The sequence below is a fragment of the Gallinula chloropus genome, assembly GCF_964237585.1.
Source record: "Gallinula chloropus genome assembly, chromosome: 1".
NCBI classification, from domain to species: Eukaryota; Metazoa; Chordata; class Aves; order Gruiformes; family Rallidae; genus Gallinula; species Gallinula chloropus.
In genome coordinates, this window is record NC_140085.1 from 199,706,850 (window position 1) to 199,726,093 (window position 19,244).

Consider the following 19,244-nt stretch of genomic DNA (forward strand, 5'->3'; position numbering starts at 1 on the left):
GAGGGGGGTGTGTTTGTGTTTTAAATAGTAATTTTCAGAAGCTGTACTTTTTGTTTTTCCTGTTTGCATTCAGAAACCTAGAAAGGTTTGCACAATGAAAAAAAAAGAATGTCTTCAATCAAGTATATTCTATAGTATTTTTCAGTCATGTCTCACAATCACTACTAGATTCCTAGGCATGGGCACGGTCATTAGATGGGAGACCTCTAGAGAAAATACAGGAAATTGCAGGAAGTTATACAGGTCATTTAGAAGGAGGCATAATTTCTTCTTTCTTTCAGTACACAATGAATTCCTAAATATTACAAAGGAAGATATGCAGGAGTGGCATCTTTTTAGCTAAAAAAGACTGTAACAGCATCCAACCTATAATCACTTTAATTAATTACTGTTCTCATATATGATAATTGGCTTACTTCTAATTGCCATTTACATAAACTTCCATGCCTTCAAGATTTCACTCCTTTATTTAAATTTTTACATGACTAAAGAGGGCTTTCTCTGATGAAGCTGGGGTGCTTAACCTGTTTTTTTCCAAATTTGAATATGCATGTGAGCTCCCAAACAAAAGGCTACTTACTTACCATCAAAATATATGCAAAATAGGTAACTAGTGAAGCCAAAATGCTCTTTCATCGTTAGGCAAAAGTGAGGGGCTAGGACTGAATGCCTGCTAAGCTAGCTGAGGGTTGCCTAAAGGATCTGTGTTGACAGTATCTGTCTTATGGAGGTTTTCACTGCCCTTTGGAGGTCACACTCTTAGTCATACTCACCACTGTACCAGTTATTGTGATAAACACACTGGGCCTTCTGAAAACAATCTCTTCAAGAAAATGCTTGTTTACCATTTTCAAAATCAAGCAGTTACACTTGCAAGGACACAAATTCAGAAAAAAATGTTGATCATTAAAGATCTGTTGTTCTCTACCTCAAAACTATGCACGTCAACCAGCCCAAGCTGGGTAAGGAATCGGTTTTGCACTGCTGAAACCATTGATCATATAGGGACCAGGTTGGTTGTATATATGAGTCTGAAAAATTACATGCTGTCTATATAAATTCCCTTTGCCAGGTCATTGTTCTTTCACTTCTTGTCCCATATGTCTCCATGTCAACAGTGATATTATTTTTGTGACGTACGAGTAGATGTTAAATTCTATGACAGAAAACCCACTGAAAGCTTAAGTTATTCAACTGCAGTTACAGCGTATTTGTGTTGCTAGTGATAACAAATGGACAGGTTTTTTACAAATTTGCAGATATTTGCCTACTTTTACATTTGTATTCAAAGTACAACTCTGTTCTTAGATATAATTTTCACTGAACTGGCAGAAATTTCAACCCCAACTGTGAAATCTGTCTGAAGGCACAGTATTCATATCAAAACACCTAAATGTAGGCATCGTGTTTTTCTGAGATAGCAAACAGCCCCAGCAATCCTACCAATTACCATAGCAAGTGCAGTTCCTTTTAAAAATCAGGGGGGTGGTGGTTTATCTGGTTTTACTATCTAAAAGCTACTAGAGGATGTTGGCACCCAAGTCTGAAAATTCTGGTCTTAGTGAAGCAAGCTGTAACGTAACAGTAATAACTGTTATTAAATACATAGAGAAGCAGTTCGGGGAGGGGGGGGGGGGGCGGGAAAGAACACAGAGCACACAGACTTTACTGTGGGTTTCAAGAGGAAATTACTTCCAAAAAGGTCAGAACACAAGATGACAAAAAAATCTGTGATTTTTATTATTCATGCTGTCTATCTTCAATTGTGGCAGGGTTTTTTTTTCAGTGTACCCTTCATCCAAACAATAGATGGACTTTAAAATAGGGGGATAAAAAAAAAACCCCACAAAACAAAAAAGATAGTCTCTTGTGCCCAAAGAGCAGTGTATTTATTTAAAGAAAAGCAATGAAGAAAGGAGAAAACTCTGCCCCCATAAAAGTAAACACTTCAGGTCATTTAGAAAACTGGAAGGTTTGGTGAATATTCTCAGAGAGTTTTATGTTAGAATATATAATAATAATAATATAACTTGCTTTCCTGTAGCATTCAGAGTATCTTTTTCACTACTTCTTTTATAATCAGCGAAAAATATGTTCTTCATTAGTTCTCTGAGTTGTTCTGCGCAGTCCATTTATGGAGCACTCACATTCCTGTCTCAGGCCTTATGTATGAGCTGTGCCCATAAAGACTGCACAGCCACCATCTCTCACCACCAAATATGTAAAGTGAGATTGGAAAATGGTGTGATCTTTCTGCAGAAAACCCTGTCCTTTCCCTGTGCTGTCAAAACATTTTTTATTTATATAAAAAAAAAGCTGTTTTCCTTAGATCTGAACAGCACTTCGTACTGTTCAATATTTATAATAATTATATTGTAGTGTCACAGAACCTGATCTTTAAAAGTTTTTAGAGCTGTGTATCAAATTAGTTAAGTGTGCAACGATAGGAGCCTTTCAGATAGCTATCATGTTTAAGTATAGTAGTTACTGCCCAGGACAAAAATTTCAATTTTATCATAACCACAGACCTCAGTACAATGGAAATTTCTACCTCTGACAGAAATTTCATAACAGAAATGCAATCAAATCTGAAATAATTTAAAATTTTTGCATGTTTTGACATGTGTGATTGAAAATTACTCTAATTCAGCAGACATCTGGGAATACTAGTCTCAAAAGTCTCTGCTCTAATCCATATGGTTGGGGAGGGGAAGTCTTATGAGGAGAAGCTGAAGTCCCTGGGTTTGTTCAGCCTGGGGAAGAGGAAGCTGAGGGGAGACCTCATCATGGTCTGTGGCTTCCTGAGGAGGGGGAGCAAAGGGTCAGGCAGCGATCTCCTCTCTTTGGTGACCAAGGACAGAATCCAAGGGAACGGTGTGAAGCTGCAACAGGGGAGGTTTAGGTTGGATATTAGGAAGAGGTTCTTTACTGAGAGGAGGGTTGGGCACTGGCACAGACTCGCCAGGGAAGGGGTCCCAGCACTGAGTTTGGCTGAGTTCAAGAAGTGTCTGGATGACACCCTCAGTCCCATGTTGTGACCTGGCTGGGCCTGTGTGGAGCCAGGAGTTGGATGGACTTGATGATCCTTATGTGTCCCTTTTAACTCAGGAGATTCTGTGATTCTCAATTCTGTGGTTTCAGAATTGTACATTTGACTGTCAGGAAAAGGAGGTATTCTGAATGGGAAGAACACAGCTTGCTGCTTTTTTTTTTTTTTTGAAGTTGCTGTTAAACATAATAGTTTTTGCTTTACAGAACTACAAATGAATACATATCTATGCTTTTACATCTATTCTGAGCACTGTAAGTGGGATTTAAGAGTTCTTTTGTAAGCTTGAAGATTTCTCTTATTGTTACAAAAGCATGTTCTTGTGCAATTTTTAACAAAGCATATGTTAAACATTTCTTTATCTCTCTTCTTAATCTCCAGTATGTTATCATTAAATCATTGGCAAAATTATTATTGCAGTAAAAAAATAGGATTAAAGATTCCTATAATATTTTAAAATTGTTTTTAAAATTATTCTAAATTCTAATTATTTGATGTAGCTGTTTAAGGTGCTATTAGATCAAAATCCAACCACTAATAACAGTTTTTGCTTCCCATCTCACCCTTTCACATGTAGTTACCTCTATTTGTGTGGCTAAATTCATTCTAGTTTCTATCCTATTGTAAGCTAAGAAAGCTGGAGGGGGACTGTTTACAAGGGCATGTAGTTAGACAGTGAGGAATAATGGCCTTAAGCTGAAGAAGGGTAACTGTACATCAGATATTAGGAAGAACTTCACAGAATCACAAAGCACTGTAGGGGTTGGAAGGGACCTCCAGAGATCATCGAGTCCAACCCCCCTGCCAAAGCAGCTCCCTAGGAGAGGTCACACAGGTAGGCGTCCAGATGGGTCTTGAATATCTCCAGAGAAGGAGACTCCACAACCCCCTGGGCAGCATATTCCAGTACTTCTTCCCTGTGAAGGCGGTGAGACCCTGGCACAGGGTGCCCAGAGAAGCTGTGGCTGCCCCCGGATCCCTGGCAGTGTTCAGGGACAGGATGGATGTGGCTTTGGGCAACCTGGGCTAGTGGAGGGTGTCCCCGCCCATGGCAGGGGGTTGGAACTAGAATAGGCTTTGAGGTCCCTTCCAACCTAAACTGGTCTGTGATTCTATGATTCTAAGTTATGAAGACATGGCTGAAGTGTGCTTGCAGAGCTCGGAAAAGCTAAAGGGATTGTGACCCTTGTCAAAGGATGGGTAACAAACAAGGGAGTACTGATAACCTCAATACCTGAAGCAAGTCTGTGTTTCAGCTCTTGTCCTGCCACAGCCACTGCAAGCTTACTCACCTTAAACTCCAGTGAAAGGGTTTAAATTAGTGTCACAGCTGAAGCAGACAGAGGATGCACACTCAGGTATTTATAGCAACTTAGGTGGAAAGTTGCTAAATTGCTGCAACTAGATAATGCTTAATCTTACGCCCGTTATCTTCCTGCAGGAAGCAGTTTGAACAGCTAAATAATGAAAATTGCACAAACAAAATTTTTAAAAGCTTGGTTTTGTTGTGATAACATCAAACTGGTTTTCAGACTTTGGTATTTTTTTCTCTTGTAGAGCTTTCCAAAAGAAAGATGCATGGGAAGTGGAATGTCAACAGACTGCTATGTTCACAGCCAGTGGATACCACAGAAACTGTAGTCCTGCTTTATATGGCCAAGGCAATATCACTGGTTCAACGAGTGACAGCATTTTATCTTTTCATACGCATCACAGAAGTCATGAAAAGAAAATAGATAATAAATGCCCATCACCACCCACGGGGCATCCTGCAGCCTTTGGCGAGTCATTTCCTGAAAAGGTTGGAAGAGGCAGTTTTCTGAACCCTGCTTACAACACAGAAGAAATCAAATTATCAGTAAGTAACTATTTTCCTATAACACATATTCTCAAAGATCTGTAGACCAAATGGAGCCTTGGAGGAGCCAAAAATTAGATCACCCCTGTTGTCATTATTATTTATACAGTGCCAGCCCAGCAAAAATGGAAATACCTTATCCTAACATGAATGCAGTTTTCCTGGAGATTAAACATCCCCTACTGGGCCATACCTCTATTCTAATAATGATGGTGATAATTACCTGCCATTATGTGACTGTGAGAGAAATTTCAACATTTTAGCTCATTGCCTTCTATATTGGGGCATTCGGCTTCATATTGCCTTCTGTAAGGGCACTCTGCTTTAACTCTATTTCCATAATGCCTGCAAACTTACTGCCTTAAGTGCTGTTAGACAAACCAAATTTCTACAGCATTTGATTGATGGATGAAATAAGAGGAATTGCAGCAACTATTTTCTGTGTTAGCTATTGTATTTGAAAAGGAACAGAAATTATAACTGGTTTAATCCTTATTTTTCGTGAAATGAAAGAGTAATTGTGCAGCATTCTTTCTTTCAGTTTTCATAGGCTGGAGATTACTACCCTCCATCACAAGTGGGACAAATCCACTTGGGCTAGGGCAACTTCTTAGGAAAAACTTTCCATAATTCTTTGACTTTAGATGTCTCTTTAAATTTGAACTTTATGCTCTTCCTCAGTATCTTCTGCTCTTCCTTAAGCCTCCACTACAGGCCTTTTTTTCCACTTGGAAACTTAGCACTTCTTTTCCAGACCTCAAAGCATACAAACCACACCATCATTACATAATGGAACTAACAGCTCAGTAAGGAATGAACTGCAGCCACCTCTCTGCCCTGTTGTGATACTTATATCTTTGTACCCCTGGATCCTGAACTGCAGGTGTGTAGCTGAGCCTGGAGACAAAGAGGGAAGACTTCAGCATTTACTGAGGCAATCAACAGGCAGTTTCCTTGCCATTCGTCACCTTAAGTAGAATGAAGGGGCATCATGACATCAACAATCACCTTCAAGCAGTTTATGGTTGTTGTACCCCACTTCTGCTCTGCTGTCCACTTCAGGGATGGACACACAACCTTCCCGTTCAGAGATGTGGCTGCTGGAAGACAGTCTTCACAGTCCAGAATCTCACTGTAGATAGACAGCACCATAGTGGTGGCCTGCCTGGGAAGCAGGGACTGCAGCACAGCCCTTCGCTGATGCTGGTCCTGGCAGCTGTGTCCCAGTAGTCAGAGAACAGTGAGAACCACATAATGATGGGTGTTTGTCCTCACTTCTATTTTTATATTCTTATGTTTCATAGGAATTCTAAGTAAATGGCTTTTGGTTTCTCACATCTTGAGAGCTTTCTCTTTAAACTGCTGATTGTGAAAAGTCTAGAATTTCTCAGGAGAGTTTGATAATCCCTAATTCCCCTCCTCTGTTCTGTCAGAAGTGTCCAACAGAGACAGCAGACCACAAAGCTTCTGTTTCCATCCAGCCCAGGGAAAATGTCCATTCTGGGACACTTTTGCAAGCTACAGGGAAACTATTTCCCAGCTGGCACTCAGGATGGGGTCAATGCCAAGGCAGTTGACTAGATGATACAGAAAAAACACTTTCCAGCTGGTGTGTGGGCAAAGTACCTAATGAAACTATTAAGAAATTATATTTTTCATACAGAGTCAAAGTCCAAATCAGTGGTACTGAAGCAGGTACAAGTTCTGAAGATTGCCAAAATTAAATCATCACTCAGACTGACACTGGGTACCACATAGTGCAGAGATGAGTCAACAGTCTGTTTCTGTCTTCATATGGAAAGCCATTGCATCAAGGAGAAAGAGAAAAAACCCATACAGTATGTTGTAAACCAGAGTTCTTTGACAGAGTTTTCAGGACTGTGAAACCTCCAGTATGTTCAAAACTTCTGAAGATGTTACAAGGAACCATTTTTCTGGATTGAAAGTGCAGGTGATGTCCTGATATCTACTAAAACTACTCTGTTGGTATTTAGGGAAAAAATCGTTGGTCTTTAGAGAGAAAATAGTCTCTAGGCCTTTAGACAAAGACTTATGTCTCCTCCCAGTAGCGAATCTTCAGACAAGATTTATAAATGTTTCACTAGCACCTCTGTCCTTTCACATTCTTTCTTAGAGGTTACATGTGTAGAGAAAGTCAGTCTTGCCTTGAAGTAGAAAGCTTGACGTGGATTCATTAGAAATTTCCATAACCCCCAGAATTCTTGCTTCAAAGCTTTCCAAACCTAGGGAAATATTCATTCTCTGATCTGTATGTTGGGCTGTGGTCTCTTTCCGAAATGATCAACTTCAGAAAATGGTTTCCTGATCCATTCCCAGTCTCTGGGAAGATTATTCCATACAACAGTCCAATGCCCAGCTTCAGAAAATAAATAAAATAACAAATAAGTTTATTGGCAGCTTCAGAATAGTCCATTCCAACATAATTTCTCCATTTTAGCTGGAGGAAGCAGTTATGTGCATTGTCCTTCCCAGACCAGATCTTTAACTTTTAGTCACAAATACCTTCTCATGTTTCTCTTCAGATGATGGACATTGTTGCTTCTTGCTTTCAAACTTGGAAAGACAAGAAAGACTCAAACTGTAGCAAGAAAATATAAATTGTGCATTAGCAAACTTTCTAACATTAAGTATGGAAAATGGCTTAATAAAGAGATTGCAGTGGAAAATTAGGAAAATTTTACCCCTGTCATGATTAGAAATGACTTTGACAGCCTTGATCCTACCCTGAGGCAGGCTGTGGTCCATCACTGTTACCTACGTGGTTAAGTACTTCAGCCCTCTAAAAACCTCCCTGTGTGGGCTGGAAATTCCCCGAGCATCTCAATTTTTATTTCCACATTTTCAGCAGAAGCATGTTGAAGACAGACATCTATGCCTGCTACCTAGGAAGTACTGCAGTGTAGGGTCAGAGAAAACTACACCCAAAAGCCACCAAATTTAGTTACAGTCAGACTAAAATTAGCCAGACAAATTAATTTGGTGGTTTGTGAGAGTGAATAGACCTAGCTTCCTGAAGTGCTTCTACCTGGCAATCCAGAGTTAATTCATAAGCACTTTGAGAAGTTGTTGCTTAAGAAGAAAACATCTTTAGCACACATTCCATACATGGAAATAGGCGTCTCTCTCAGGTGCGTTCCTTCTTTTCCAGCAAATGATGAGGCAAGAAGGTGATTCTCATTGCTGGTCTACACTGAAGAAATATGGGGTCAGCTGACACTGTAGAAATGAAAAACTAGAGTCCTTGTTTAACTACCCAAACAAGTGAGGTTGAAAGTTTACCAATGACCTCACTTCTACCCAGCTCCAGTGAGAAAACCGAAAGACATAAAAAAGGAGAGTTACCTGAGGAGAAGGAATTCAAAACTAGGCACTGTGAATCTTGTCTGAGACGTGGATTAAAGCAGTTTCTTCGTGTTTTTTCTTCCTCAGGCATTAAAAGTAAAGTGATAAAAAACATAGTGAAAGAGGTTTGGAAAGCAAAGCTTAGCTGCTAACAAGAAATGTTGCCTTTTAGACTTGTTTAGATACAACCTTCTCTCGAAGTGCATAAAGCCCGGTGCATTAGGGACCTATCTAAAATGATAGTCAGTCATGTCTGGCCCTCGGGTAAGGAGCTGTTGGGAACCATGATCTGCTTATTCTAAGTGATAAACATTCTTCTCACAACTCTGAGGCAATTCAGAAATGTATCATCAGGAGTTTACAGTGTATTTCAAGAAAAAAACCGCACCAAAGTAAGTACCAGTTGAAGCAAAGGACACTGGCATTTCAGGAAGATGGCTTGATCATGAGGCTGCGATGTTTGTCATGACAAGCCAGCAATTGGAAACGTTGTAATGAATCTCCAAGAATCCCTTGTAACTCCATATAATGTTTCTGAAAGCTAGCACTCATGTACATCTGCTCTCCATATGGAAAAGCCCGACATGACTTCTTTTCTCAAGGTGATGACCCCTATTAAATTCATGTTTCCAATTCATATTTTCCCCAGTTTCTTGTGCTTCTCACAAACTGTTTCATTTACTCAAATGAATCAGTGATTGCAGAACTGGTATTCAATAGGCAAAACACACAGTGGTTCTTCAAGTAAAGCCTCCAAATCCAGTGTCTTCTTCACAATACAAAAGCCTTCTTCAAAGACTTCAAACTACTACTTCCAACTCTATCACTGAATCCAAACATCACAAAGAGATATATTGGTGTCCTGGGCTCCATGAGAAGAGGGGTGGCCACCAGGGAGAGGGAGGTGATTGTCCCTCTCTACTCTGCCCTTGTGAGACCCCAGCTGGAGTACTGTGTCCAGATCTGGGACCCACAATACAAGAAAGATGTGGAACTGTTGGAGAGGGTTCAGAGGAGGCCACGAAGATGATTAGAGGGCTGGAGCACCTCCCCTATGAAGAGAGGCTGAGGGAGCTGGGCTTGTTCAGCCTAGAGAAGAGAAGGCTGCAGGGGGACCTCATTGCAGCCTTCCAGTCCCTGAAGTGAGCATACAAACAGGAGGGGAATCAACTTGTTAAAAGTGTAGATAATGGCAGGACAAGGGGGGATGGATTGAAGCTAAAGGAGGGAAGTTTTAGATTAGACATTGAGGCAAGTTCTTTACAGAGAGAGTGGTGAGGTGCTGGAATGGGCTGCCCAGAGAGGTGGTGGATGCCCCATCCCTGGAGGTGTTCAAGGCCTGGGCAACCTTGTGTAGATCCAGGCCTGGAGGTTGGTGGCCCTGCCTATGACAGGGCAATTGGAACTCTATGATCCTTGGGGTCCCTTCCAACCCAGACCATTCAGTGATTCTGTGATTCTGTATTTGTGAGCAAGCACATGAAGGAAAATGTGCATGGAGCCGTAATATCGAAAATCTCAGGAACAATTCTTCATATGAAAACAGTGATTTACGGATGAGAAATCCTGCATGTGTTTGTGAGGAAAACCAGAAGGCAGGTCATCTCTCTCCAGAGTTTCTCAAAAATTGGAAAATTAACATTCTTTCTTATTCCTGGCAGTTCAGGGATTGATCAGAGTGTGTTGTGGCACAAAGCAATCCAATACCATTGGGTTCCTTCTTCTCCTACATACTAAGTGAAGTCACTTTTTCTTCCCTGCCCTGTTAAAACATTAATATGGAGGGACTGAGAGAAGGAGGATTCTGCTTTACCTGTGAAAATGTATAGGAGCCCTATACATGGGAAATCCTGCCTCGCTCTAGAAGGATAATGTTATACTCAGAATTTATTTCTGGCTATCGCTTACTTGCTGTACTTTGAAAATAAAAGGGGTTTCCTATAGGAAATCTCTAAATTTCATCTCAAGGTCTGCTGCAAAGAGTCTGAAGAGAATAGTGCTTTGAAGCATGTCTCTGGTTAGGATCTTTCGGCCTGAAATGCTGCTCAAGGGCAGTTTTAAACCAGGCTGAAAGCAAAGACCAAATCTGCCTCTAGTTGCCGTGGAAATAGGGAATGTCCCATCCTGATACAAGGCAGCTTAGAATAAAAATTTACAGGTGTAATAGAATTGGCCTTTTCCACAAAACATTTGAATATTTAAATCAGGGGAAACCATTTGATGTGCTGACAGATAAACTCTCATTTTTATACTCCAGGAAAAACAACACCCGAGGTTCTAGACTAATAACTCAATCGGTTATTAAAACTATTTAACATACAGTTTAATTAAGATAATGTCAATCATCTTTCTCAATACATGATCATATAAAGATAGAAAATCTTCTTTCTCTTACTCAGTAATGCAGCTCTAACACAGAATTACAGTAACACAGTAACACAATGAGGTTTTTTCTCAGTTGACTTAAAAATTCATGTCATAAAATTATATTTATCTATACAAATAAACATTGAATTTAAACAAGCATCATGTCTTTAGGCAAAGAAAAAGTCTTTCATATTTCTTTTGATAAAAACATTCCAGTGAATGCATCTTAAGTATTAGCAAAAAGAATTAACAGAAATTGCTGCTTAAAAATTTAGAACTTGTTCCAGCAAAGCCTCACTCACGTCCTTTGCTTTATACAACTCTGCATCCCATGACAACCATTCTAAAACTGATTCTGGTAGGGTTTATGTCTCAGGCTACGAAATGCTCATTAAATGGAAAGAAGATTGTTCAGTGAACTACTTGCAGCGAATAAAATTTAGTACATTCTCCAGAATGTCAGGGCTTGAAGTTGATAGTACTGAAATGAGCATAGGTTTTCTTCCTTTCCTCACAAAGCAGAGAGCTAAAATTACAAGAGACAATCTGCAGTACCCAATACTAGTTATATTCTGTAATTCCAAAAAACATACTATTGTCCTAAATTATACATGTGACTAACTTAACCTTTATCTGATCCAAAGATTTTGGAGGTCCTGAAGCAGCTTAATTCTGTCTAATAAGATATTTACATATTTAATGGCAAATCTACATCCTAATGCTGTGGCTATTCTGATATCAAATATCATGCTCACATTTTGGGCACCTGAATGCTTTTAAAATGTGTGCCCAGATTCATGTTTTGCTGGAGAGATACAAAGTGTCATCACGTTACTGGCTGCTATAGGATGCTTTAGAATCTCAGATTTGGTAATGCAAACACAGTGTAGTGCTTCCTGGATTTTACTAACCATGACTTTCTATTCATTGCTCAGTCTCCCCCTGAGATGTCCTTCCTTGCACCAACTGAAAAGTTCCTTCAAGAGGAAGAGAAACACACAAGGGAGTTTGAAGAACGTTTAAATTTGCACCTTGAAGAACTGCAAAGACATTCTGAAAACACTCTAAAAAAATATGCCAGGATACAGCAAAGCAGGCATACTTAAGCCAGTCACACGACTAAGAAAATAAACCCAACTAATCACCCATGAGTTTCTTAGAACTAACATCTGCAACTAGCTGCTGAATTTATTTAGGCACATTGCCCACAGCAGGTATATTTAACACCAAGTTTTCAGTATGATAACCGTTATCCTATGGATTTAGGTATATTGTAACTTGATTGTATTACAAAATATCATATTCTAAACCTATTCTGAACTATGCAGGTTGGTTTTGCACAGTTACATTGTGTGCAGCAGCGAGCCTGGCACAGCACTGTAAATTAAGAAAGATACTTTCAAATCTGTGATGTACAGAGGGCTAATAAGTGGAATTATTCCCTTGGAAATATAATCAGCCAAGAGAAATTTCTCTCGATTGCACGGAACAAGAATAATAGGGGCCTTTAGCCATGTCATAGCTCCTAGCATAAAGAGCTTATCTATGCTCTGGTTATTCTTGGCTATAGAAACAGCCCTCAGGACTCTTGAAATGAGAAGTTTGAGCTCTTTTTTTCTTATGCTCTAAGCCATGCAGGTCCGTGAGAAGAACACAAATAGACAAAGCATGTATTTTGAAGCCACTTGTATTGCCCCTTTTCCCAGCCCCATAGAGTTCACCTGGCGCAGCGCTGATCTCAGGTGCTTCACACAAATACTTCACCTGCTTTGGTAACCGTGCCTGATGGCCTCAAGCTGCGCCAGGGCAGGGTCAGGTTAGATGTTAGGCAAAAATTCTTCACTGAAAGAATTGTCAGGGCCTGGAACAGGCTGCTCAGGGAGGGGGTTGAGCCACCATCCCTGGATGTGTTTAACAGATGGGTAGATGAGGTGCTTAGAGATATGGTTTAGCATAGGACAGGAACAGTTGGACTCGATGATCTTAAAGGTCTTTTCCAACCTAATCATTCTGTGCTTTGACATTACTTAGGCTCTTGTTTACCTGCACTGGAATAGTCCAAAACCCTGCAACTTCAGACAACTTCTTTTACGTAAGGGTCTACATTCTTTGTCTTTTTCTGCAACATAGAAAAGCATTATAACACTGAGCAGAGTTACTTCAACTCTGTGTGCTGAAAAACTGCATAATGCTGAGATTCCTTTTATTTGCATTTCATGCTGAATTCTATTGCTGTGCAAGCGAAACAGAAATTACAGACAGTGTTGATGAACCACCAATTTCAGTGAAAGAGATACTGAAGAACTGCTTTCCAGCATATACTGTTGCCAACTTCCTGGAAAAATCTGGATAAAAATAATACCAGACTGTCAAACGGCTTCAGTTTGTGAGTAAAAGAAGACTCATTAATATTCAAGACCACAACAAAAATGTAAATTGTTTTTGGAAGCTATATTTCCATTAAGACAAAATACACTACATCACACTTCCACAAAATACCAAGATTTTAAATACCAGTTTGGCTCAGTTTGTAATAAAATGAGTAATGGAAATGAGGACATCAAAGAACCTTTTACAGGAAAATTCAGGAAAATTACTAGACTCAGCTGGAGCAACGAGGACTGAATAGAAGATGATGGAAGGACAGCTGAACAAACTAAATATATATGCGTCCTCAACTTCAGGGAAGATGCATCTGGGAGTTTTAAAAGAACTAAGGAAGAAATTAAGGAACCTTTGGAAACGAAGCTAAATTTTAAGCTGGGAAAGATCTGTAGAAGCAAAAAGACAGCAAAATGTTGTCTTTCAGAAGGACAAGACACAAAAGAGGGGGATATTAGTCAGTTAGGCAGATTATTTTGTCACTGCATGATTTAAACATATGAGAAGATGGTGTGCTACAGGTCACCAAAGAAATGTTATGTGTCTCAGTCCAGTCCAAGCATGGGGATCCCTCTTGAATGAAAGAAAGAAATGATCAAAAAATTAGTAAGACTTCTTTTTCCTAAAGCTTTTTAAGATCTTTTTAAGCTACTAACTTTGGCTAACGAAAGAAGGGGGATAGTTTTAGCCTGGCTTTTGTGTAACACCTTATAATAAACTCCACGTGAAAAGCACTGAAAAATACCAAGTACCTGTATGGGAGCAGCCTACATGCTTCCTGTTATTCCCTGCTCAGAGCAGATTGTGCCACAACTGTGCTGAGACAGTATGGATCAACATGCCCTCTTTTAACACATATTTACCTGAAAGGTCACCCGTCCCTTCGCCAGCCAACATCAGTGGAAGTTCATCTGACAGTCCTCAATTTAAAGAACAGCCTGTTGCTGCTGGATAGAGCCAGAGCCACACCACTGGTTCTGACCACTTCAGTTGTGTTAAAAGGTGAAACTGGTTCAGCTGGTGAAAGGTTTCTGAAGAAAAATACCCATCCCTGATGTTATCAGGCCAAAAATAGTTTGTGCAACATGTACCACATTTCAAGTTACTTGGAAAACTTTTTACAGAGAGATGGGGAGCAGAAATAAGAAGAGTGAGAAATTATATACCTTATGATATACCCTGACTAGAGACGCAGGTATATTGTCACACAAGTAACGATCCGAAAGGTCCACGGCTATAAACCTCTGAAAACTCCAATAAAAAGTAGAAAAAAATGAATTATTAATCATAAGTTCATTTGGCAGGACAAGATGCAATGTTCAGGAGTTGCTGATTGCCCAAAACACACAGAAAATTCCTATTCTCCTTTGTGAGTCGCTGGACAATGGAAAATTCTTGTAAACCACTGGACTTGTGTTACGATTTTTCAAAGCTTTCCCAAAAAGTATTTTTGGCTCCCAGTAGAAAGATTTGTTTTAGACAAAAAGAACAATGGCTCAGGCTGCCCCCTGCATTTTTTTGCTGAAGGAAAATCAGAGGTCGTGTACACACAGTTGCCAACGTGTTTCATCAAGACATAATTTTGAAATAGCTGGTGGTGTAGGAGCTGCCAGACCATTGCTGTCCTATTCACTTCCCAAAACTTACTCTGATGGGGCTCTCGGTGAACCCACACTAACTGAACAGAAACATTGTTAAAAGGCCCATGTGAAAGTTGAGTGCTTAGTGCATTTTTTTCCTGCCATGTTTTACTCCCTTCTTTACTGCATGGGAAATTGAGGAACATAAGAACAGGAGAGTGTCGGAGAGGTGGCAGGCGCCTTGAACACCACCAGCGGGGATGAGAAAAAGTCATCACCAGACTGTCTAACGAGATGAGCCCCAGGTGACTGTACATCTGTGGTATGACATGCCAGTCATCAAAGTTTTATTTTACTCAGGGCTCCCCAGATCAAGAAAGACAGGGAACTACTGGAGACAGTCCAGTGGAGGGCTCCAAAGCTGATATGGGGACTTAAACTCATGTCTCCTGTGAGGAAAGGCTGAGAGATCTGGAGCTGTTTAGCCTGGAGAAGACCAAGAGGGAATCTCATCATTATGTAGAATCATAGAATCACAGGATCATTTGGGCTGGAAGAGACCTATCAATTTCCAACCCCCCTGCCATGGGCATGGACACCTCTCACTAGATCACGCCACTCAAGGCCCCATCCAACCTGGTATTGAACAGTATCTAAGTGGTGGGTGTCAGGAGGATGGGGCAGACTCTGTCCAGTGGTGCCCAGTGACAGGACAAGGGGCAATGGGCACAAACTGGAACACAGGAAGTTCCATCTGAACATGAGAAAAAACTTTTTTACTCTGAGGGTGGCAGAGCCCTGGGACAGGCTGCCCAGAGAGGCTGTGGAGTCTCCTATGGAGACATTCAAAAACTGCCTGGACACAATCCTGTGCAACCTGCTCTAGGTGATCGTGCTCTGGCAGGGGGTTGGACTAGATGATCTCCAGAGGTCCATTCCAACACCAAGCACACTGTGAAACAGTGATTTACAGAGCCACCTCATGCATGTGCTGAACTCCCTTCAGCACTGCAGCTGTATGCCAGAGGGTCTCCCCAAGACCAAAGGGCTGGAAGGAGGCAGAGGGTACTGGGGGAAGATCCTTACTCTGTATCATACAGATGATAGGATTATGTTCCCATCTGGCTTTACAACCTGCAACAGCCAATTATGTCCTTCACATTCACTTTTTGTCCATTTAATTCTATGCAAAACAGCTATCAAGTAGATTTTACACCAACTGCCTTGCACTAGGGAAATTGTTTTCTTCTCAGACACAGCAGGCTGCTGAGAAAATGCTGGGTTAAAGGTTGCTTGCAGCAGAGCTCATTTGGATTGGCCAACCAGTGTGGGAACTGTGAGTTGTTTTTTCCTCACTGTAGGGTTCAGATCTCAAAGCTCACTGGGTCTGAGTTACTATTTAATCACATGGACACCCTCAAATCCGCAAACAGGCTGTAATTTCACGTACTGCATCTAAACCTCTGCACGTGGATTGAGCAGTTCCCCCAGACACTGAGACACAGGGCTCCAGTGTCCTGTCCTAAACCAACAAAACAAACTAATCTACCCTAAACCAAACTGCTTGGGGCTTTGAAACAGATTTGTCAGGAATGTGCTTGCCCAGTCACCTTATGATAACATGTTTGTGTGCAAAGAACAGTCCTGAACCATCCTGTCACTGACTTGCCTGTGACAGCTGTAGGTCCTACTTGACTTAACCCTTGTACAACCCCAGAGGAAGAAATCCTAGAGAAGTCCTGGCCCTCGGTATCTCACGTGAGCACCAGAACATGAATGGTTTTGGTTGAAACTTTTAAACCAAGTACAGGCAGTGCACAGAAGACACCAGCTCATGGCTCCCCCTCTAGCAGTGACAACGATGCTCAACTGGGACATGGATGGCAGGACTTTGCCTTGCTGGTGGCACAGCGCGTGAACCAGAACTACCTGCCCTGGTAAGAAGCCTCTCCTGGTGAGGAACATCTTGGCAACGCAGGTCCAAAGCAGAGAAACAAATCACAGGCTCTAGTTCCCATCAGAGCAGGGGGAGCGTTCACACCTCTACGGGTACCGCTGCAGCACCAAACATACATGCTCTGATAGAAGAGAGGTGCCTTTTCTCTGCCATGTGTGTTGAAATCGCTGCTTTCCAAACATCTGAATGAGAATAGGGAAACATCCCCATGTAGATGGATTGAAACAGACTTGAGATCTAATTCGTCAGAGCTCTGAAAATATGTGAAGTCCTTCTTTCGGACCAGGGGCAGTGTCGTTGCCTTCCCTCACTTGGTGTTGGAGCTGGGGCCATGGATAACACAGGCCATGGGGAACACAGATGGGCATTTACCCATTGCTGGAATACTTGATGTGATTCCTTTATTTTCTTAGCACTTCAAAGACATTTGTAAGTCCTTTCAAACCTTCATCTTTAAGTATTTGACTCAGATTTGATTTATGTTTTGAAAAAAATGGTTTTAAGAGAATTGCTTCTGTAACCGGATTTATCAGAAGGCAATGGCAGGTTTTTAATGACTTCACCTGATAATGAGCGCTCTTGGACACCATATTATAAGACACTGCTGAAGAAGTATCTCAGCATGAGTTTTCTGGTAAAATGCTTGTAATAAATCATTCAATTTTGCCCACAAGCTACTGTGTGCTGGGAAAAGCTTTGAAATCCTATTTCTAAAACATCTTTGAAGGCAACTGACACTTGGAGAAATACATACAGTTAAAAACCCAGAGACACGGTTACACCTTTGGCTGAGAAGTTCACAGGAGTCAACATTTGGGCAACTGCCATTAATTTACTTCCTGATTATCTCCCAGTGATTCTTTGACAGTTTCTGTCTACAGAGGCTTCATACCATTTTCCAAACTCTCCCATCTGACGCTGGTAAAAGGGAATTTGGTAGAAAATGTCATAATCCAACATCATTGTTTACTAGAGAAAAATGTTTTGGGTTTTTGTTTTTTTTTTAAAGATCCAAACTGCAACATCAATTCTTGTTCCTGCATAAGGAACAGTCCAGAACACTTAACACTACTTTCCTCTCAATTAGCACTCAGTAAAATTGCACATTTCAGAGAACTGAAATACAGAACGTCTCTTATTAGCATTAAGAGTTCATATTAATAAACATTTGCCTCTGAAAAGATGATTATTGTGACCCCAAGAATTTGCAGGTGACGAGACAAAGGGGGGGCATAAGAAAAAGCAGCAGAAATGAAACATCTCATTAGAGAAGTAATCTTAAATATTATCTAACCCAGACAACCTTCTCCCTATTTAGTTGTTATCAGCCAGTTAATTGCTCTTATGTGTCACAGGCTCAACTCTTGCAGCACATGAAAGGAAAAACCCTCACACAAAGACTCTGAGCAGTTTTGGGGAAGGCTCTCTGCACTAACAGAGTTACTGCTTGCGCTGGTGAAAAAGCCCTGCCAGTGGAACGGACTGAGATGGGAGTCACAGGGACTTCCTTAGAGCCACTGGAAGGTACCACAGAACGAGCAGGGACAGGAAAACCTTGGTTCAGTGTCTGTGGGAGAAGAAGAACCTATGGAAGAGTCAGCAGAAAATTGTGCTTCTACTCTAGTCACCCAAGACACCGGGTACCCTGCAGAACACACGTATTATACACACACTTAGGCTGCTTCCTCGGGGACTGATGTCATGCAAGCTGAGCCCCTTCCACAAAAGGGCGAACTACAGGACCCCAGCACAGCCACCCCTGAGCGAGGGTAAAATAAAGACAGGGCAAAAAGGATTTGGTGCCTGGGAGGACAGGAGCAGCTGGGAGATGACACAGGCTGAGCGATCACTTTTACACGTGCACCATTTCTGACCTCTCCAGCTGGAGGAAGCGGTTCTCAGCACCAAAGCCCGGATCATTTTCAGGTGCCGTGCAGGGCTCGGTGAGCACCGGGGTTCCACGGCAGCTTCCCGCGGGTCACATGCAGAGTAAACTCCTCTGAGGATAACACTGTGGTTGTCTCATCTAGAGTTTGCTGTGCACACATCACCCATGCCCCAAGCCGCAGCCAGGAAAAGCCAACCTGACAGCTCCACCAAGCTCTTCTGTTTTGTTTTTAGCATATTTTGTTTTTCAAAAACATCTCAGGCTGCAGGGACAGTTTAATTCCAGGCACTACTGAGGGCAGTGGCACCGCGAGTGTCATAGGCTGTGGCCACCCCAGCACCCGGGTTGTGTCTCCTCCTCCCTGCATTAGCTTACAGTCGGCCAGAGACTCTTCCTGCACAGGGCTCACATGCCTGAGGGCAAAGGAACTGCACTGGTTTGCCTACATTAACCTTGATTGGCAGCAGCATTCCACACAGGGACACCACCTGGGAGGAAGCAAGGGACAATGTTCCACTGCCACATGTGAGAACAGTCCTACGGAAATCCATGGGACTCTCCTTGTGCCAGAAGATGGCACGTGAAATAAAAGCTTCCAGGGGTCGATTTCCTGCTACACCTCAGTGCACAGCAGCATCACAGTCTTCCTCGCTTGGCCTAGATTTAAGCAGCAGTTGAGTTCTCAGACTCCTTCCCTAAAGTCTTCTGACTGTTAATGCTTGCTAAGTGCCTTAAAACATTTGGATGAGACAGGGCTGCAGAAAAATACAGTAGGATTATTGAAGCATTTGAATCAGAAC

At 41.5% G+C, this 19,244-nt stretch overlaps 1 protein-coding gene across 1 annotated transcript in view; it reads left to right on the forward strand.

Annotated features, from left to right (window-relative positions):
• Positions 1-11,776, forward strand: part of DEUP1 (deuterosome assembly protein 1) — a gene marked incomplete at its 5' end in the record, with an annotated part of 44,563 nt that extends 32,787 nt beyond the window's left edge. The window contains 2 exons of the mRNA XM_084265874.1: positions 4,607-4,907; positions 11,573-11,776. Of these exons, the coding sequence (XP_084122000.1) occupies positions 4,607-4,907; positions 11,573-11,743 (472 nt within the window). The 3' untranslated portion in view covers positions 11,744-11,776. The remainder of the gene's footprint in view (positions 1-4,606; positions 4,908-11,572) is intronic.
• Between the last annotated feature and the right edge of the window lie 7,468 nt (positions 11,777-19,244).